Consider the following 20534-nt stretch of genomic DNA (forward strand, 5'->3'; position numbering starts at 1 on the left):
GTTGGATAATAATCCTTTAGATTATTCACATTTATTTAATTCCCAACCTTTAATACAGCAGTACAACGTTAAAAGTCCCTTCCCAAGCCTGAATTCAAAGGAGACTGTGGATGTTACAAAGTGTTGAGAGGTGCTACAATTTAGGGGGGATCTCCTGGTCTCTGAACATCCGTGTATGCTTCTCAGATACCGCCTCAGGCACAATGGCGCCTCCTTAAACACAGCAGAGAGAAGACACTGTCATGCTGTATACATAAACCAACTCTCTGGTCATGTTAAGGTGACTAAGTTTCTCGTAGGGGGGTACAGCTGTAGTATACACACATTTCGTCCAGCAAAGACGATGTAAGGTGACAGGTGTGACCTGACCCGGCTGAGACCAGGCTTCAATCACTGCTGCCACTCCAGCTGAGATCCAGACTGAATCTCTGACTCTGTGCAGCCACAAGGACAAAATACCAGCTTAGAAGTGTACCACATCAGTGTTAGGGGAGAGCAGCTAAGAGACATGATACAGAAACAGATCATGTAATCATGTAGGAGACATACAGAGGGAGGGCTGTTATTAACTCTATTATAAATATGTTATTGTTTAAAGAAGACCTTTGAAAAATTAATTTTGAATTTAACTAGCATGTGCAGACGGGTAAATGGACTATATGGGATGTTATTTTCTGACAGGTCCTTTTCTCAGTGGACCTCATAGAGTACATTTCAGTTTTATAATGGATTAAACAAGTTGCCTGAATTTTAATAAGTTTTTTGATTTCTTTACAGTTTGTAACCTCGGGGCATTTTCTTTTGCTTGGTTTGCCCAATTGCTTTGTCTAAACAAAAACATTTTCCACTAAGCAAATTCTGCCTGAACAAAGTTATATATATATATATATTTCTTTTTTTTCTTTTTGTAAAAGGAAAAAAGCACAATGAAGTATTTTTTGAATAAAAGGCATGACATAGGTGCCAGCCTGAAGGTACAGGACCTGGATTGGACCTGAAAAACAAAATCTTTAATTTCTACACAGATGTCAGAGAGTCCCCACTGGCTAGATTGATATTGTCTCAGGAAAATAAAAATAATGCAAATTAATTATAATTCACTTTACTTTGACAGCATTGGATCTTGAAGAAACAGAACACTCATTTTTTTGATGTTGATGATGATGAATTAAACTGGCTTGAGTGTCAGCTATTATAGTGCTGATGGAAAATGTAATTCAACAGATCATTTTTAGCTCCTGTCTAGAATTTTTAGATGGTGATGAAAACGATTTATGATAATAATGCTTACTAATGCCTCTGTTGCGCAATGGAAGCAAACAAAACCATCAGCATAATTGTCAATTATTTACTTCTTGGCTTTTTTTTTTAATGATTTTCAAAAGGAACCCTGCATATAAGGGGATGTGATCTCTATTAGTTTATTATTAATGTGTTTTTATTTGTATGTTTTACAAAGAAATATAATCATTTTACATTTTGAGAACTTTTTTTCTAAAGAAGTCCATTTTTATGTAGGCTGCCATTGTTGTGCAGTGTATTCAAGATTTTGATGTCATATGGCTGCACTATTCCTCCAGTGAAGCGTTTTTCATGGGGCCCTTTTAGTTTTAACTCAGGCACAGTTTTAGTGAAGAGGACAATGAATAAATAGTTACTCTGATGCACATTAAGGTGATTACAATCAAAATGATGAAGGGAAAAACCAATGCAGCCATTTAAAACCACTACACAGAATGCTTTGCGGCCAACATGACTAGTTTTCTAAATTTTCCCTAAATGTTTTTAGTTGAGCTCTTGCATGCACAAAAAAATTCCCATAGTTTTCAAAACCAGAGAAATATTTAAATGTTTTAATTGCCGGGACTTGTCTTGTCATGGTGACTGTCATGGCAGAGCTGCTGTGACAGACACATTGTTCATCATTGCCATGGAAATATCAAATGCTACCTGAAAAACTACTTCTGTTGCTGTATGCCCCCCCTCCCCAGCATTGTGGCCCTACTTAGCATTCCCAGGTCGAGCAGAGATCATGCTGGCTGCTCAGCACACCTACCTCCACAGCTGACGTGTTGTGTTGAATTAAAGACGGTTCTGCACAGTAAACAGTAAATCAGCATCTGGTTTTATGAATGAATTTCTCATAATGAGGGAGAAAAGCTGGTAAAAGTTTCTTTCCTGGTCTGTGCTGTGAGCAACCCTAGAATGCTTGACAAGTAGCTCACAGTGCAACTCAGGAAGGGTTCTTTAACAACTTTTCTCCTCATTGCTGCAACAAAAACATATATTTACTGTTTAGTAAATACAGTGCATGGCGTACAGTTTTGTTGAACCAAGTCCTCAATTTCAAACAAGAAGTAAGGAATTGAGTTTAGCAGAGCTGAGCCACACATCTTCATGTTTATTATGGTTTTGATTGTTCTGAGGCTCCTGGTGGCAGAATTCACACCCCGTGGGTTTAAAGCTAATGCAGTGTCAAATAAAGTAACTGACAGCACTCTATCGAAAAGTTGATTTGCTTACATTTCACATGGTAATGACTTTCCAGGAATGATACATTTGCCTGATAAAAAAAGATAACAGGATCATTTTGTGTTAAATACAGTTCTCACTTACGGAGCCTACAGGATGAATCAGCAAAGCATAAATAGGTGCCTCAGGCCTGCCCACAGAATAGACAAACAAACGCAGGGAATGAGCCCATATAGGTGACATTTAGATGATGATATCAATGCATGTGTGTTGGATCATTAGCACTGGTGCTAGCAGTTACCTGGCTAACAGTTACTTCATTTTGGACCTGAAAAGGGTGTTAAGGTGCCATTGGGTTCAGATGTTCAAATTATATATTTGCGCCACTTTTTTGCCACTTTAAACCTATTTTTGCTACTTCTTAACCTCTTTTCACTACTTTGGCCACAATTTTTGGCCTTTTCAACCCATTTTTACCACTAACCACTTTCCACCATTTTAACTGCCCATTTTTGCCATTTTTAACCCGCATTTGCTTCTTTATCCAATATTTTCCTATTATACCCATTCTTTGCTACTTTTGATGCATTTTACCACTCTTTAACCTCTTTTAACCACTTATTTTTGCCAATTTTTGCTTTTATTTTGCTAATATTTTATTATTTTTTCCCTTAAAGTTTACTCTATTGTGTGGTATCCTGATATTTTTTGCACATTACGGCTTAGCTGTGGTAAAGTCAATGTGCCCATCCCATCCACATTGTTAACGTCACCAAAAAAGGCTATATTGTGCTACAGCATAAATAAATACGTTTTTTTTTCTGCTTTTATAGGAGTGGTTATTATTCATAAAATATGGTTATCACAGATTAACTTTACAATGGATCATGGTTTTCCTGACCTCCATGGGCCCTCCATTAGGCTTGGCCCTAGGTTGCCCATCACTCTGTCGGTAAGATTCACTGAAATCAAAACAAAACAAGGTTTTCAAAGTAGCTGTAAGAAATTAATTACATTGCAAATGGAATCTAGCAGGGAGCTAAGAGATTTATTTCATCTGATTAAGGCTTTTTATTAAATTCTTATTAAGCGGCACCCAGCATGTATTATAAATCTCTATTGATTTTCAGGCTGAGTTGTACAGACAAGCACATGACCAGCCTGACCAGATCGTTCAGAAACCCTGATTTTCAGCCCAGAATCTCAGGGTCCTGTGTAGGAGGGAGCTGTGAACAGTGTGCACTACACATCATGGTTCATGTGCAGCCAAAGCCCACGCAAGGCTGATGATACGAGATGATCTGCTAGATCTGCAAATCTATAATTCAATCCTTGGTGAGGAGAGACAAAGATCAACTATATGGAGTATTGTGTATTTTCATTCAAGTAGTTCCTGGAGCATATTTGATGAAACTGTAGGTGACTGACAAGAAAAAGTATCAATAAAATAAACACTATACAGCACTGAGACAAAAGAATGAATATGTCATTGTGCTTTAAATTTAAAAATAGGTATGGCTCTGCATGAAAACAATTACTTTGCTATCTTAATTGTTTTCACAAAAGAAATACTTTCTGACACCTTTCCAATTAAAACATATCCAGCAGCTATATTAAATGTATTTTTAAAGGGTGCCTACAGCACGTCTTGTCTAAGATATTGGATTCCACCTCCACATTTTAATGGCCGGCTTCATTTTGAGATGCAGAGGAATCAACCAAGTGAAACAAAAGAAACTAGAGCATCCAGGTGTGTGTTTTTCTGCACATGCCGCATCCACCTCTTAATATTTGTTTGCCATATCTTTTTGATTTTGCTAACATATGCACATAATCCCCTTCACCTGCCAGTCTTCTGACATTTCTTAACCCATTTGACATACTGCACACTTGGTAAAGCTCGAACTGCTTCGCAAATGAGAGTTATTCTGGGAGAGTCACGTCTCCTCTCTCTCCACAGCACCCGGGTGATGCTTGTAAAAGCTGTTGTCCTTTAGTTATGTCGGAGCGCAAGGAGGAGCCACAAGAGAGAAAGGAAAAGGGAAAAGCTCTTCAATTCGAGTCCTCCTCTCTCCTCTCCTTTCCTTTTTCTCTCTCTCTGTCTGTGTCTGTTCCTCTGCCTGTCTCTTTCGCTCCCTCATTCTTGCATGTGCCCTGCTGCTCTGTCATCCTCAGGGATGCGTCTGAAGGAGACCATCTGTTGATCCATTTGTCTCCTGCTTTGCTTCCTGTGCCACTGTCTCCCTCACACCGATGATCAGGCCTGGCCTTTATCTCGCCCACCTTCTTTGTTGCTGCCAACAGGCTGTCCAGGCAAGGAGGCTTTGCTTTTGAGGGGGATGGGGCAGGAGGTTGTGCCCTTTAAAGCCTCTGATTCACAGAACGCGTGGAAATAGGGATTGGCAGCCATTCTCTGTTTTGTACTTACATTTCATAAACAGCTAATGAGCACTGAGCAGCTGCTTTCTAATCTGTGTTTTTATTTAAAGTGAGTATTGCCAGGTTGACATAGGTCAAAAAGAAAAAAAAAGCACACTTGATCTTTTTTTTTTTTCAGTGTTGATATCAAAAGTATTTGCTTTCCCTCCCTTAGGACGTAAAAACAAAGAGTTTGTCATTTTATAGAGGCACAGACCATGAAATAGATGTTAGAAACAATGTTTAGATGCTGAAGGACCATCACTAAAGGCTGGCGAGCTCTCCACACCAACACGTTTATTGCTTGTGAAGTGCTGCGCGGTGTTATCGCTAAAGAGGGGGGGTCTCACTCTCCTCACATGTCTCCTAGCTGTCACCTCGCATGCATGCTCAGGGGTTTGATGGACACTGAGTCCACCGTGGGGACTTCAGGGATTGCTTGCCTTTGATCTTCTCCCACGACTCTCGATTACCCATCATTCAGCAGGGCTTAGGCCCTGGAGAGGAGCTGGAAGAGGGTGGTGTGTTAACACGAGCTCTGATGTGCCCAAGAGAGACTCAGTGTCCGACTCAGACATCATATAGAAGATTACACAGACACGGAGAAAATGTGCCCGGAGAGCGCCTGTTGTGAGCGTTTAGAGTGTGTGAGAGAATCGAAATATGTCAGAGGAAGATGCTAACCCTGATATAATGAGGGTTGCAGTCCATATGTTTTTTTTTTTTAAAGCAGCAGAACTATTGCAATCCTTATTATGACGCCTTTTCTTCCTTTATGTGAAGAGTTGTTCATAGATTAGTAAGGTTTTCATCAGGGCTGCTCGATATATCTGATGATAGGTGCTCACCCGAGGAGATGGGCCATTGATTTCCCATAAGGTGGAAATGACATACGGTCACACACACTCCTATTTTACAAACACCCATGTCATGCAATAAGTCATGGTTTGACCGTGGCTGTCATCTGGTGCAATGTTCCTCTGACAAAATCAGGGTGTGGTTAGCCATCGCGGATAACCTTGTAACTTGCAGGTGCAAGATGAAAATAAATATCGCACACTGCTTTAGAAAGATGTTTAATACATTTTTTTAAATCGTATTAGCTTGCTGTGTGTCTATAGAAACCCAGCGGGTCCTAGATTTTTCTACCTGGCCCTCTTTGGGAGATGAAAACATGTCCAAGGGTCATCCTGCCTGCCTCATTTCCTAGGTTAATGTTTTGTCTTCCTGCTCTTTTGGCAGTACTCATCATCAGAACAGAGTATAAAGATACTCAAATACCATCAGTCATCACTTGAAATGATTCACTCCATACATTCCATAATCAAAGCAGGTGAGTTGGGTGCATGAGGGCTTGTTGTTGATGAAATAGTATATCACAACTGTAGAGTGCAGGAGTAAGAGTTTATATCAGCTGCAGAGAAAATATGTTGAAATGACAGTCTGGAGCTGAATTTCTAACATGGAATGTCACTTCAGAAATCATGCGCTTATGCATAAAAACTAGAGATATAAAGTACCTATAAAACATGTGAATGTAAAATAAGTGACTGCATACATTTTCACCCCCTTCAAGTCAGTATTTAGTGGACTCACCTTTGGCTGCAATCACAGCACTGAGTCTGTGGATAGGTCTCAATCAGACCTGTATGTCTGCACACTAGAATTTTACTGCACCCTTCTTTGCAAAACTGCTTAAGCTCTGTCAGGTTGTATGCAGAACAGGTGTGAAAACCCGATTTCAAGTCCAGCCACAAATTCTCTGTTGGATTGTGGTCTAGGCTTTGACGCAGCCACTTTAGCACATTCACCTTGATGTTTTTTAACCATTTCTGTGTAGCTTTCGCTTTATGCTTTGGGTCATTGTCTTGCTGGAAAATAAATCTTCTTCTAAGCTGTAGTTCTCATACAGACAGATTGTCCTCTAGGATTTCCTTTATTTTGCCATATTCATTTCACCCTGTACCTTTACAAGCCTTCCAGGTCCTTGTACCGAAAATCATCCCCACAGCATGATGCTGCCACCACCGTGCTTCACAGTGGGGACGGTGTGTTTGTGGTAATGTGTGTCTTGTCTGATAGCCAGAAAGCACCATTTTGGTCTCATCAGACCAAAGAACCTTCTTCCACTTGAACATGGAGTCTGTCACATGCCTCTTGGCATGTGAGACTACTAGCACAAAGATTGGACATAGACTGGGCATCTGTTGAATTAGGTCAGTCACTTTAAAGGGTGTGAACATTTATGCAATCACTTTTTTTTACCTTACATATTTTACTTAATTGCCATTGCTTTGTACAAATCTGTTGACATTTTTTGTCTAATAAGCAAAATTATACTGACCATGATTGATTTATAAAATCTCTAAAAGGGTAAAACATCCAAGGGAGTGAATACTTTCTTACTTACTTTATAGACACTGTACACAAAAGAACCTATCTCACACAGGCAGGATGTGGCAAAAAAAAAATTTTAGCTCTCGGTTTCATACCCAGCATTGTACAGGTAAAGCCAAAGCTGAGATATGACCTATGTGTTTCAGTACTTGTGATGTCTGGTGTAGGTTTATTTTTAGCACCACATTTACATGGAAAACTCCACACAAAACTTGCCTTGCTTTGTGCAAAACAGCGCACATTGTTCATCTCTAGCACCCCTGTCATCAATTAGGGCCCCTCCTCGAGACCACAGGCGCCACTTGGGAACCACTGTTTAACCTCTGAATTCTGCTTTTGTCTTCCAGGTTTCCTCAGTACCGGTGACCAGGCTGCTAAAGGAAATTATGGGCTACTTGACCAGATCCAAGCTCTAAGGTGGATCAGCGAGAACATCGGCTTCTTCGGAGGAGACTCCAACCGCATCACTGTGTTCGGTTCTGGGATCGGTGCATCCTGCGTCAGCCTGCTCACCCTCTCTCACCACTCTGAAGGTAGAGTACAGCACATAGGAAGAAAGAGGAAGGGGGGGTTGGGGTGTTACAGCTGCAGGGCTCCTACCTGCTGGTGTGTGCTGCTTGATATTAGAAACCAGTGATGCAGCCAGCGAGTTATTGAGTAATGTATTCTACTGTATCATACAGCGTAACAAATGTTTTAAGAAGCAGGTGTTTGCATTTAAATGACTGAAACGTTCATTCCCACACGGAAATTGAAACTCTACGGCAGATTTCAAACCACATGTGACGTCCTCGCCCGGTGTGTTAGTTTCCCCTCTGTGTGGCAGAAATAAACATGAAGGTATACTGTGTCTTTGTAAGCAGGATAAAAAGGGACATAGGAAGAGCCTTTCAGTGGCAGCCACTGTCACTATAAATGACACATGCGCTCACATACACACAGTTCTGCTTGTAAGCTATGTTGTTTATCTGCTGGCTACCTTAATGCTACTTCATAATGATTTACCGCCCATGTTGGCCATGTCTTTAATTCTAAATGCAGCATGTGTGCTTAACCTGGACATGCAATAAACATCCCTCATGCTCCTGCTCTCCTAATGCATCACTGAATTAAGATGGAGTATTAGAGGTGAGATCTTGCAGGAGGTGCTTCTGTAAATGGACTGCTCCTTAGAGCTCCTCCGTTGTAGTGCACTCTGCAGAGTTGTATGGACAGCACATCATTCTTAACCCGGAATTATTACAGCCAGTCACGTATTTTTGCACGCGTTTATAGGCTTGCTGTTTGCTTTTAATTGTTACGGTGTTGTGTACATGACAGGTTATCAGGATAATGCAGTGTTATTGTTTCCCTACATTGTTTATTTGTTGATATTATCCAAATGAGAAATCTGCACATCCAGCCACGCTCTCAACCCGCTTGTGAACATGTTAACAAGCCACCAACATGCTGCCTCAGACACACACGGCTGCAAATGTAGCATGTCATTTATACTGTACATTACATGGAAGCGAACTACATTAAGAGATCACTCTTGCATTTAAGACTGATTTAAGGCAGTATTGTGGGAGCTAACCAGCACACACACAGACACAATTCCACCTCTTGTCACTAGGCAGAGGGAAATCTCCAGAGTGCATTTGAAAGAGGTCATTTGAGCCGCTCGTCTCTGGTTGCTCCATTACAGTGCCAGGGATTTGTGATGTGTTTTGCGTTCTCCAATTTGCATTAAAGTGTTACTAATTGCCTTGATTTCCTCCGATGAATGATGACTGCGTTCGGATTGAATTTTTACCATAAATGCCTTTTTCATTCATACTCCATAATGCCACGCTCCATGTAGCATGTTATTATACTGCCAGTGAAACCATCTCCTCTGCCTCCTAGTAAATTGGATATTACCGGGTCTGTTTTTTCCCCTGAATGGAAATGTGTGCCCCACTGATGGGTTGTTAAAAAAAAAAAAGGAGCCAGTAAAACTTGAGGGATCCTAGGAAATTGAAACAGGAAGCCTTCTATCACGCCAGGACTCTTGCTGCGAATGTTACCAATGGCAATCAGATTTCACACAGTCTCTCTCAGAGTACAGATTGTTGTAATTATATAAAGTTTAGGAGTGGAGTGGGCTGCAGTGTGTGACAGGAAATCCAAGTGAAGCAATGTCTCTTTGCACCTGCTTTCACAGCCCCCCCCCCGCCCCACTTCTTCTCATCCTCGTCCACTCCCATAGTCTTAACTGTGGAACTGAAAAATTGGTGGGTTGTTCCCGTTGCCAAGACGACACAGTAAACAAAAGAGCTGTCAAAAGTGGTGGGATTCAGTAAAAATTGAAGTGAAAGGACTACAATCACATGAATTACACAGTGTGGCTAAAGCACACCTGGATTCATAAGTGGTGGATTCATGCAATCATTTCCTTTCAGTGTGAACAGAACTGTGTCTCAGAAAAGGGGCCTTATGTTTAGTTTTGCATTTTGGAGGCAGGATACAAGAAAGCATCACAGCAACATAAATGTACAGTTGATCATCAGAAGTATTCGAATCGAGTTTATTGCAAAGTTAATTTACCCCTACAATGAATCTGACCTGGTGCCAAACAATAATAACAAATGCAGTATAAAGATCTAAAAGGCTGCAAACAACGAATAATCCACTGCACCGCCAGTGGCCATCACTGCCAGCATTTAGTACAAACAAACGCAACTCTGCATTGTGAGGCTTATAAATTCGCACAGTTATGTCAGTCAGTTACTTACCAACTTACTTACTAACTCAGACACAGACACTGACATGTAGGGCTGACCTCAGCGGTCAGCCAAAAATGAAGCACCTGACAATAAAAATCTTTAAAAATCTAAAAATATAAAATTATACTTAAACTACTCAAAAACTGCTGTGATTAATCATGATTAATCACAGTGTAGTGATGTGATTAACTTGATTCATTTTTTTAATTGAGTAACAGCACTAGTTAATACATAATACACTCATCCTTGTCATGCATAATAGCCCCAGACTGTCTCCACACATTGTTTGGTTTAGCTTAGCTTCATAGAAACTCCATTAGCCACGGCATTGCAGCATCCATACTTCCTAGGGCTCACATGTGAAGTAAGTGTTACACTGCTGACAGCCAAACTGATTTAAAAGGGACATATTTTACCCTTTTAAATCAAGTTTATATTGGTCTCAGAGGTCCCCAGGTCTGTGAAGTTTGTTGCTGAATAAACACTCCAGTACTGGATTTTTGCATGTCTAAAAACCCCTCTGCTTCAACCCTGCTCAGAATGAGCTGTTTCTGTGTCTGTGGCTTTAAATATTACTGAGCTGTCTGACTGTGCCCCTGACCACAACCCTCTCAGGAAATGGATGTGGCTCTCCTGATCCTCCTTTCACCTGGCAGCTGAGAGGAAGATCAGGAGAGTAGGGCGGAGCTTTCTTCCAAGCAGGAGGGCAAACTGAACCTGAGGGTGGTGCTAACTTCCCTCATGACATCATGAGGGGAAAATCTGAGAACTGCTTGTTTTAGCACACATTTTCTGAAAGGTGGAGAAAGAGAGGGAGTCAGGGAATGGATATTTCTGGTACTTGAGGGGACTGAAGACAGGCTATATTTTTGTTAGAAATGCCTGTAAAAGTGATTTTTGCATAATATGTCCCCTTCAACCCCTAGTTATATAAAATAACATATAAAATTTTTGGAATTGGGGTTGTATTTCAGTACACATTTTTGTATTGCTTTGCAGTGTTTATTGAAGCAGCAGAACATAGTTTGAGTTGTGTCTTGGCTTCGACCTCATCACTCCTCAGAAATGTATTTTACATGCAGAGTTGGAGGTTAAATCTGCATCCCTAATGCTCTTTTTTCTGAGCTTATGCTCTTTTCACTGTATGTCTTCAATAAAGGCATAAAAGTCCAAAAATACATAAAAAAAAAAAAGAAACTTAGCAAGTGATGGCATACAATCTTACGGCCTCTTGGAGCTTACAGGGGATGCTGGGATTCAGTTGGCAATGTCAGAGCAGAGGGAGGGACTAGAAATCTTGCTGCTGAAATAGGCCGCTAGTCGTTAGGATGTTTGTCAGGTGATTGGAGAATGATGCATACCAAGTGTGAAATCAGCGCAGCTCCAGCGTCTGGATGAAACAGCTCGCAGGCATTGTTCCATAAATCTGATTTAGCCCTAACATTTATGCAACGTTACATGACTCTGGGGCTGGATAAAGTCTGTGTCACATTGGGAGGGGGGGAGTATATCTTGCCTCTGACAAGGCAGAGAGCAAATCATAGTTTAGGATTATGAGTTAGACCAGGGATGGCCAATAAGATCTCAAGGTGGGCACAAGCCACCCATGACAGTCTTTCCAAACCCCTGCATCCTCATCTCTGTGTTTTTATTTAGCTTTAGTAATAAAAATCAAAGTGCACTTCCAAAAATAGAGGCTGTGTTGTCACAATGACTGTGACTTGTTTAATTCAGGACTTGAATAATATGATTCATATGTCTACCTACACACGTGCCCACACCGGCACACAAACATTCCTTCACCTGCAGCTCGGATGCAGAATAACGAGGCCTGTGCAGTTAAAAAAAGAAAAAGTAAATCAACGATGACACACTGTTCTGAAGCTCCCCTGTGTGCCGGTGTGTTTAATGACCGTATTCCCACTCTCACTGTACACAGTCTGTCATCACTGCCTACAGTGCATACCACCCTCCATCTAATGGAGACTGCTTTTTTTTTTGCCTGTTGGTTGGTGGCAGAGTGACAACTTACTTCAGATGCTCCGTGCTCCTCCTGAAGCCTATTTAATAAGCTGGATCCCCCTATATCATCCCAGCCCTCCGGCCTCTCTCTCTGATTGCCTGCTCCTCCGGCCTGGCCTTGGTGTCGTCTCCGTGTGGGCGTGCCGAGGGGCTACAGTCACAGGGTACATCCATCACCAACACCCCCCCCCCCCCCCGCCCTCCACATCCAGCGTGGACATCCTCTCGTGAGGTCTGGATTTTTTAGACCCCAGTCCCTGCCCTGCCTCCTCCATCTAATCTCCTCCTCACTGCACCCATCTGTCTCCCTGCCTTCACACACAGTAAAAGCATGCGAAGGGACACACGCTCTCTCTCCATATGCCAGTGTGTCTCTCTCTCTCTCTCTCCCTCTCTCTCTCTCTCTCTCTCTCTCTCTCTCTCTCTCTCTGGATTTTCTGCTCCCAAGTCCTGAAGCATGTGTGGTGAGTTGCTATTAATAAGATGGCTGCCTGAGTCTGCTATTTGGCAAGCAATCTCGCTACACATCTGAGACTTAGGAAGCGGAATGGTCATTAAAAGCGCCGTCTCTCTCTCGGCAGGAGAGTGTTTTTGACCGGCTTATTAAATGTAGCTCAACAGTTGTGTTCCCACTGAGGGAAATCTCTCTGTCCCCATCTTCTATTTCTACAGCTTCAAACAGAAAGCGGCTGAAGAAGTTCACAAGCAAGGACATTAGCCAGTCCATGTATTATCTATCTGGCATCGCGCAGGCCCTAATTGAACATGCAGATTTGGCTTTTTCCCTATCTGCTAATAGTCATTATGACGTTTAAAAAAAGTGAAGTGAGAAGGCTTCTGTATGTGTGAGCAGAATACCAAGTAGCTTCAGACAAATTTGCTTGAACATATATCTGAACATATATCTCTCAGTGCGTATAAGAGAGTCAATATGTCTCTTTCTTTCATCAGATCCTGCAGAAATCCCACTGCTTACTAACGCACATCTGTCCGCGTCAATGTGCGTTACCCAGCTGTCCACATATATGCACCCAGGCATGGCCATTCACCGAGCAACACATGAGAGAAGTGGCTAGTACAGCCACTGAAGGTCATTGGGTTCTTTTTTTTTCCTCCCTTCCTGTAAGCAATCAGGATAAAAGCTCGGCTTCTGAGGAAGTGCTCCCCTTTTAATGGAACGTCTTGGACATTAAAGACAGCTAGTGTGGAGGATCCTTCATGCCAATGTCAGCTTTCATTTTTATTAAGACTTCTGGGTTATTGAGGACCATAAATGTGCATGTTAAACGCTAGGGTTTTATTACCGCAGCACAATGAGTACCACGGCTTTTTAACGCAACACACCACCTGGCAAACACTGAAACCCCTTGAACCAGAAGTATTAAGAGGGCAGTGCTTGATTTTCAGCAAAGGGTAACAAGTTTTGAATCCATTTAGCATGAAGGATAGCATAGGTGGTGATTAAGTGAAGAAATGCATCGTGGGAAGTGCAGAAACACGGATCAGAGAGATTGAAAAAAAAAATCAAATGGTGTGGCAGAGCATACTTCTTAAATCAAACCTGAAGTATTAACTTTATTAATGGCTTCTCTTCATCTTGAACCTCCTGCTGTGGATTCCCTGACCAGAATTTCTGAGTCAGTTACACTTCAATGTCATAGGAGCTGTTACTGTACACTCACTTCAGCAGGTTGGGCAAGTTGTAGATGCTCTTATAGAGAAGTACAATTAATCAGCAAAGCTCTGTATTGAGCTTATTTGGAAAGTTTTCTCAAAACCATTTGAAAAAAGGCTGCCTTGACTGAAATCTTTGTTATATTATCTTCAAAAACCCAACAGTGATCCACTGTAAGAGCACTTGGAAACATTAGGTTAAGTGGCAAAGAAATAGCTGGGCCCTTGGTTCTCTAGCAAGATGTGAATTAAGAATATCAACCCATACACACCACATCAGCTGTGTTGGTGCTAGCCTTTTGCCTAATGTGTATTTTAGCCTGGCCCAGATTCAATTTTGGAGCCGAGCAAAAGCATAAAAAGTTTTTAAGACATATTTTAAGGTACTACCATTGAACTGCACAGTCTAAAATTCCTGGCCTTACAGTTTAGTCCAGTGGAGCTTGTTTTTAACAGGCCATGGAATCAAGAGCTGCCGTATATTTGAGATCAGCTGATCTCATGCACGCTCTCATCACCTCATGGACAGCTGATTTGCTTCACGCTATTAGCTAATTTGACCCTCAAATTTAGGGGCCACCCACACAGAGATGCATTAAGGAGTATCCGCAAAAGTTTTTATTGTGTCAGCGTTTCATCCACATGGAGCAGGTGTTTTCAGGGCCAAAAAAAAATGCTACTTTTTGAAAGCAGGTCCACCTTACCAACCCTCCTCCACCTCAGCTCCTCCTTTTCCCCTGCCTCAGGCTTTCCTTGTTGGCATAGGAAGAGCAGGGATGTGAGCTGTTTCTGGCTGATGCTTTCCACACAGGGGATCCTAAAACAGCCACACCACCAAACATAAATAATGGCAATAGATGCTAATTAATATGCGCAAATAAAGAAAAAGTATTTATAACTGCATATAACGTGGGTTTCTTGACAAAGTGGACTGAACTGATTTATGTCAAAATTGTTAGATCTATGGCAAAAATGGCAATAGCAAGGACATGTGTGGTATTAGCAGATAAAACAATGTAACTGATCTGTTAGCATGAGTAACTCAATGATAATGAAAAGGTGAGGACTGGTGATGATTGCATGGAGCAGCTATTAGTTACACTTAAACATGACCAAAGTTTGAATGATGATGATGACCCAGCTAAACAGTTACAATGCTCTTCTATCCAGTGTAAGGATGAACTGATATGACCCATAGAGTCTCAGAGGCGTGCCATGGTTTAGCACAGTTTTAGTCAGGGAAATGGGGATAAAGTTGTACAAAGGTTGACTTTCAACTAGTTGAATAAAAGTAGTTATAATTTGCAGATAATCAAATGTGAATTATATTCCTAGGAACATCACAGACAAGCAATGCCTTGTCCTTTATTGTCAAGTCTAGTCAAGTGCTGTTATCTTATGTGAATGTAAAATGACTGAAAAAACAACCAAAATTAAACTGTTCTTACTTTGTTTGCTAAAGGAGGATTTAGTTGGTTGAATTTTAAATCAAATTGCGAAGAGTAAAATCCACCTGGTACATTTCCTCTTACAATTATCTCAACAAGGGCCTAATTGAAGAAGAAAGGAATACTGACTAGTGCAAGTAACTTATTGATATTCAAACCCAATAACATTTACCCTTGAGTTTCCAATCTTATAGGTTTCTTTTTTCCTTTTTCTCTGCAGTGGAGTAGATAGTTTCCCCCAGCAACACTCATTCTAGTTTGGTTATTTCCGTGAAAATACCTCCTTTTTTTCTCCAGCGCATGCCTGCCTGTAGAAAACAGCCTCCTGTCTCTGAAGAGTGGACAAACAAAGAGTTTCTTCTTTAAGAAGCAAGTCCATTGGATTTGTATTTTGGACTGTATGCTGGAAAGAACACTCAATCTAGATATTAGTTTTGGACACGATTTTTTTATTTTTGTATTTTTTTTTTTTTTTTACTCATACTTTTAATGCACCACTTAATGTTACATGAATTTATGAAGAATAATGTAATGTGTCAGTCTAAAAAATGTATACTTATCAGAATATGAGGCTTATTGTACTCACACAGTAAATTCATCTGAGTAAATTTTCAAATTGAATAAAAATGTACTTTGAAAAATATAACATTTTGTCTCAGTCTATATAAAGTAAAGTTTACTCTGCATACAGAGTAAATGTTCCAGTTATTTTTATTTTTAAAAGTTTTTTTTATTTAACTCTAAATGATGAATATGTCCTCTAAAATAAAAACAACTCTACAACTGATTTTGTTTTTTTTGTTTTTGTTTTTGTTTTTTGTTTTTTTTTTTTTTTGTTTTTTTTTTTGCAATATATAAATATAAGACATAGTGTTTGAATGTTAAAGAAACAACTGCGATAAAAGCATGATGAGGCGTAGGGCATGAGATGAGTAGTATTAAAGAAGTTTATTTCACAATAGTAATAGTGCAAATGACGGTGACTGTACTGGGTGGTAGTTGGCAGAAGTACAGGTAAAGAGATCGAGATACTGCAAAAGAGGAGGGCAAAAAGGTGTCAGACAAGGCAAAAAATCTCACTATAATTTGATGGCAAAAATGACAAGATTCAAAGGTTAGAGAGGAGCCAGTTTACCTCGCTGGAAGCTGTTGTATACTCTGGCATCTGAAAGTTCAGAATGAGGTAAATAAAAGGAGTTTTCAATTGCCAAGGATTAGCTGCAGCCTCGACGCCTAACAAGCTGCAGCCGTGACTGCCCAGTGCTCTTACGCTCATCGACCTGAGAGAGAGAGAAACATCTCTCCAACAAAAAAAACATCGTTATAAACACATAAAATCACATAAACCGAAAACACAGGAGATCAACTATCATAACAATGCTCCTACATAAATTAAATACTAAGCCATTTAACTAACTGTAAACTCAACACTATAATTTAAACACTTTATCTTCATGTTATACCTGTCTGCTCTTATGTGTCAAAATCCGATATGCATATATACAAAACACTATTAGAAACATAGTGATGATGTATTAGGGCAATGAAGTATTTTTTTTTTTTTAAACTGGGAACTGTCCATTTTTGTTTAAAAGGTTTTTTTAGGTAAAAAAAAAAGTAAATATTTGAGTTTATAAAACTGTATATTTACAAGAAAACCAACTAAGAATTTCAGAGTTTTAGTCAGATAGTAACAAGAAACACTCAAAAATTCTGAGTTTAAAGTCTTACATTTTTGATATCAGAATCTAATAGATTTCAAGTTCTTAGTGTCATAAATTAACAACGGACTAAAGTAAAAAAAAATACAAGAAAAAAACTGAAAACACTGGTTTCACTTTCAACTTTTTAGCTTAATATCAAAAATTCTAAGTTTTGGTCTACGTACATTTATGACATTTAAAGTAAAAAAAAAATTGAATTTGATGTTTAAATTCTCTAAGTGGGTCCTGGGGAGGTAGCTTGTCTTAGATACGACTACCACTGATTTAACTATCAGGTGAACAGCACCTTAAATTAAGACATCTTTTAAAGAGTCATCCACTCTTATTTGTTGTGTAAACTGTGCACAAGCCAAAAACATCTCCCCCACTGCTGTGAACTCAAATCTTTCCGAGCACCTGCAAAGGCAGCATGCTAATTCAAAGCTGTAGCTCTGCTTTAGTAGCTAAAGACCCCCAGATTCCAAGTGATGCTCAGGATAAAGACAGCTGAGGTTTGATCTTCAACAACAACAGGCGTAGACAAAAGCTAAGATAAATAGGCTTAGTGTCACTATTTTTGTATTAAACTATTTTGTATTGCATCAAAGGGAAGAAAGCGCAATCTTGTGTACATCATCCTTATTATGGAAAGGATTTGTGCTGATGTGGGCACATTTAAGGTTTGAATTCATATTTTTAATTTGCATTTCAGTGACAATGTATCTGAAAAAAGTAAAATAACTAGTAGTGTAGCTAATTAACCTTAGCAGTGAGTAACTAAGTCATGTAATGCACTATTTTTTAAAGAAATATCTCCATAATGGTTTGGTTTGAATTAACCGCCTAATACTAGCTATAATCCGCATGTGACTCAGAGGGATGAATTTGGCTTCGAATCTCCTAATTGTCTCTAATATTTTAGGCTTAACTGTATTATAAGTGACTCAGCCAACACAGCATGTGAGATGACCTCCATCTCAGGTCTTCTGGGGAACATCTTGTGATTTCCTTGCACAAATCAGCACAAATGTCTGCTCTGCTGTCTCTAGGATGTATTTAACTTGTGCTCTGATAGGGGAAGGAAATGAGACCGACATCAAATCAATTTTCCTTTGTCAGTCTTTCTGTTAGTGTGGAGCGGCAGAGGGATTGGAAGCCTGTGTTGTCATGAGTACCTTACATCTGCTCTGACTATCATTTGCGTAGTTTGTAGTAGTCATTAGAGGGAACAATACCAGCATTACTGTAGTGCGGCAAGCTGAAAATTTGCTGAGCCAAGAGGAATACTGTACTCAAGCATTGCTCTATCCTGAGATATCGACATGTAATCTAAGGCTAATATAAATGCTGCTCCGAATTACCCTATCCTACAGAGTGGTAAAGGAGGCTAACAGGCCTTGTGGATGAAGAGTGTGTGAGTGTTATACTCCATCACTGCTCTAACTGTAATGTTACATCTGGCTCTGACCTTTGGAAATAATACGTGTGGGTTTCCTCTCTGAAACGAGACCCATGGGAGGTTCTCCTTGTGGAATGGCCTACAGGCCTGCACACCCCCACTCTATAATGTCCCTGAGCTGAGCTCTCAGCGTACGGATCGGAGGGGTGCGATCCATCCACGCTCAGTGTCGACTTCATTCCTCTGGGCTCACGTACTGCAGCTGTCTGTGGAGTCGAGGCATCAAATAGAGGCACCTTGCAAGAAGGGGGAATGTGATACGGAGTCACCAGAAAGATAGCAGCATAACCACATCCCTGGGATGTTATTCATACGTGATGCAGCTGCTATTGTTGTGCAAATTCCTTGCACTTGAGAAAAACCAGCACAATTGTTGAAGTTGAAAAGACCCCATTTCTGAGGTGTCGGAGCATTCAGCAAGTCGACGCTCGCTGTAAAGTTACCTGAGTGTTTGGGGCAACAGAATGCCTCCATCTCCAGGTTTGATTCGGCTGTTTGCTGAAGGGTGTCTGTGCATCTCAGGGTGTGAAAAAGGCCTGCGCGAGATGAGAGAATGAGGACGCGCCTTGTCAGGTGCCGTATTCTTCCACCTCGATTGACAGGAGCGATAATTAAACCAGGGGGATGCCATCTCTGCGGCGCAAGAATACTTGTATTTATTTACGCTGACGACTTGGCTTTGTTGTCTGCCATACAGTCCGTCATTGTGGGGGAAAAGAAAACTGTTTTTAACAAGTGGCCTATATGGCATTTTTCAGCCGCAAAGTGACTTTCACTTTGTATACAGCAAAATAGCTTTAATTTTGTAGACTAAAATGTAAACATATTCAACAACTAACTGGTATAATTCTCCTTCGAGCTCAAAAGAAATTGGAAACCGGTTTCCCTTTTCTCTTTACGGGTGTGAAAATGAAGCTAAAGTCCTATTGAGCAGGAGAAAAGAGGAGGCACCGCCGAGTAATGTGTGGTGTGAGAGGTGTTATTAGGCTAAAAATGACTACACTAAGGTCAGATGGCCTGTTGCAGTAACACCCTGGAAAATAATATCCAGTTGGGCTGTCCATCAGAGTGAGGCAGCTTTACCTATCCCTCGCCAGCACAGAGAGGAGGAATGAAGAATTGACAAATGGGCCCAAAACGGTGAAGGCAGTTCATTCAGGCAGTCTGGCCATCAGTCTGTCTCCGCTTGCAGCAGGTAGTTGAGCCTATAAAGCACGGAGTTATAGGTGTTAAAGAGCCGGGCAGCAGGTCAGAGAAAGAGGCAGGGGATAATTGAGTACTTTAGTAAATCCATGCCTCCGTCAACCAAGGTAATAGCTCAGAGCGCTGTGTATACCTGTAGCCTCAAATCCACCACTGTACAGATGGTCTCAGGTGGCTTGAGCGACATGTGGCACCCATGTCCTGTCTCAGCAGAATTCTCTAAGACAATACGACAGGACCCATCTGCTGATGTATCGCTGAGATTGTTTTTGGTATCTAATCGCAGCTGATGAACGAGGTGACTACAGAATATGTCATCTGTTGACGACCCGCAATCTCCAGCGAAGGCACTGGCGAGTCATTAGTTCAGGTAGATGCCATCTATGAATCATTCCTGATAAATCATTGTCAAGGGCGCATTCATACACCTCCTAATGGACGGTGACAGCAGCAGCGGCGATGGTGGGGGGGGGGCACTAGCTGGCTGCAGCTCTCGGCTGTGCCCCGGAGCTCTTTGATCCTGTTAGGCTTTAGATCAATTAAACCAATAGCTGCATCGTATTGCTCCCAGACTGTCTCGTCTGTTTCCTCCCTTGATTGGTCTAATGACTTGATGGAGGTTTCTGTCTGTTTGTCTGTCGACTCCACAGCCTAAACCTCAGAGGCTTTTTCTTGTCTCTGTACCTCATAGCGGTTTCTTTCTTTTTTTATTTCCCACCCTCCCCCATGTCTCTCTCTTTTTCGTCTTCTCACCATGTCTCCCTCGCTCCCTCGCTCTGCCTCACTCTTTCTCTCTCTGGCACCAGTGTAAAGCATCCATTATAGAGTGATGCATGGGTGTCTGTGTGAGTGGGAGAGAGAGAGGGAGACTTGGCACTCCTCCTGCCCCACCTGCAGAGGAAGCACTGACAGCTGAGCACTGGGGGGCTCATCTCCCCTCCCTCCTCCTCCTCCTCCGCCCATCTCCACATCTCTACTGACCTCCCTCCCT

General features: G+C 41.1%; 1 protein-coding gene across 1 annotated transcript in view; it reads left to right on the top strand.

Annotated features, from left to right (window-relative positions):
- The window catches only part of nlgn3a (neuroligin 3a), a 241061-nt gene that overhangs the window by 158841 nt on the left and 61686 nt on the right, over positions 1-20534 (top strand). The window contains exon 4 of the mRNA XM_041797607.1: positions 7635-7820. Within this exon, the coding sequence (XP_041653541.1) occupies positions 7635-7820 (186 nt within the window). The remainder of the gene's footprint in view (positions 1-7634; positions 7821-20534) is intronic.

Source organism: Cheilinus undulatus, linkage group 10 (assembly GCF_018320785.1).
Source record: "Cheilinus undulatus linkage group 10, ASM1832078v1, whole genome shotgun sequence".
In the NCBI taxonomy this organism is placed as follows: Eukaryota; Metazoa; Chordata; class Actinopteri; order Labriformes; family Labridae; genus Cheilinus; species Cheilinus undulatus.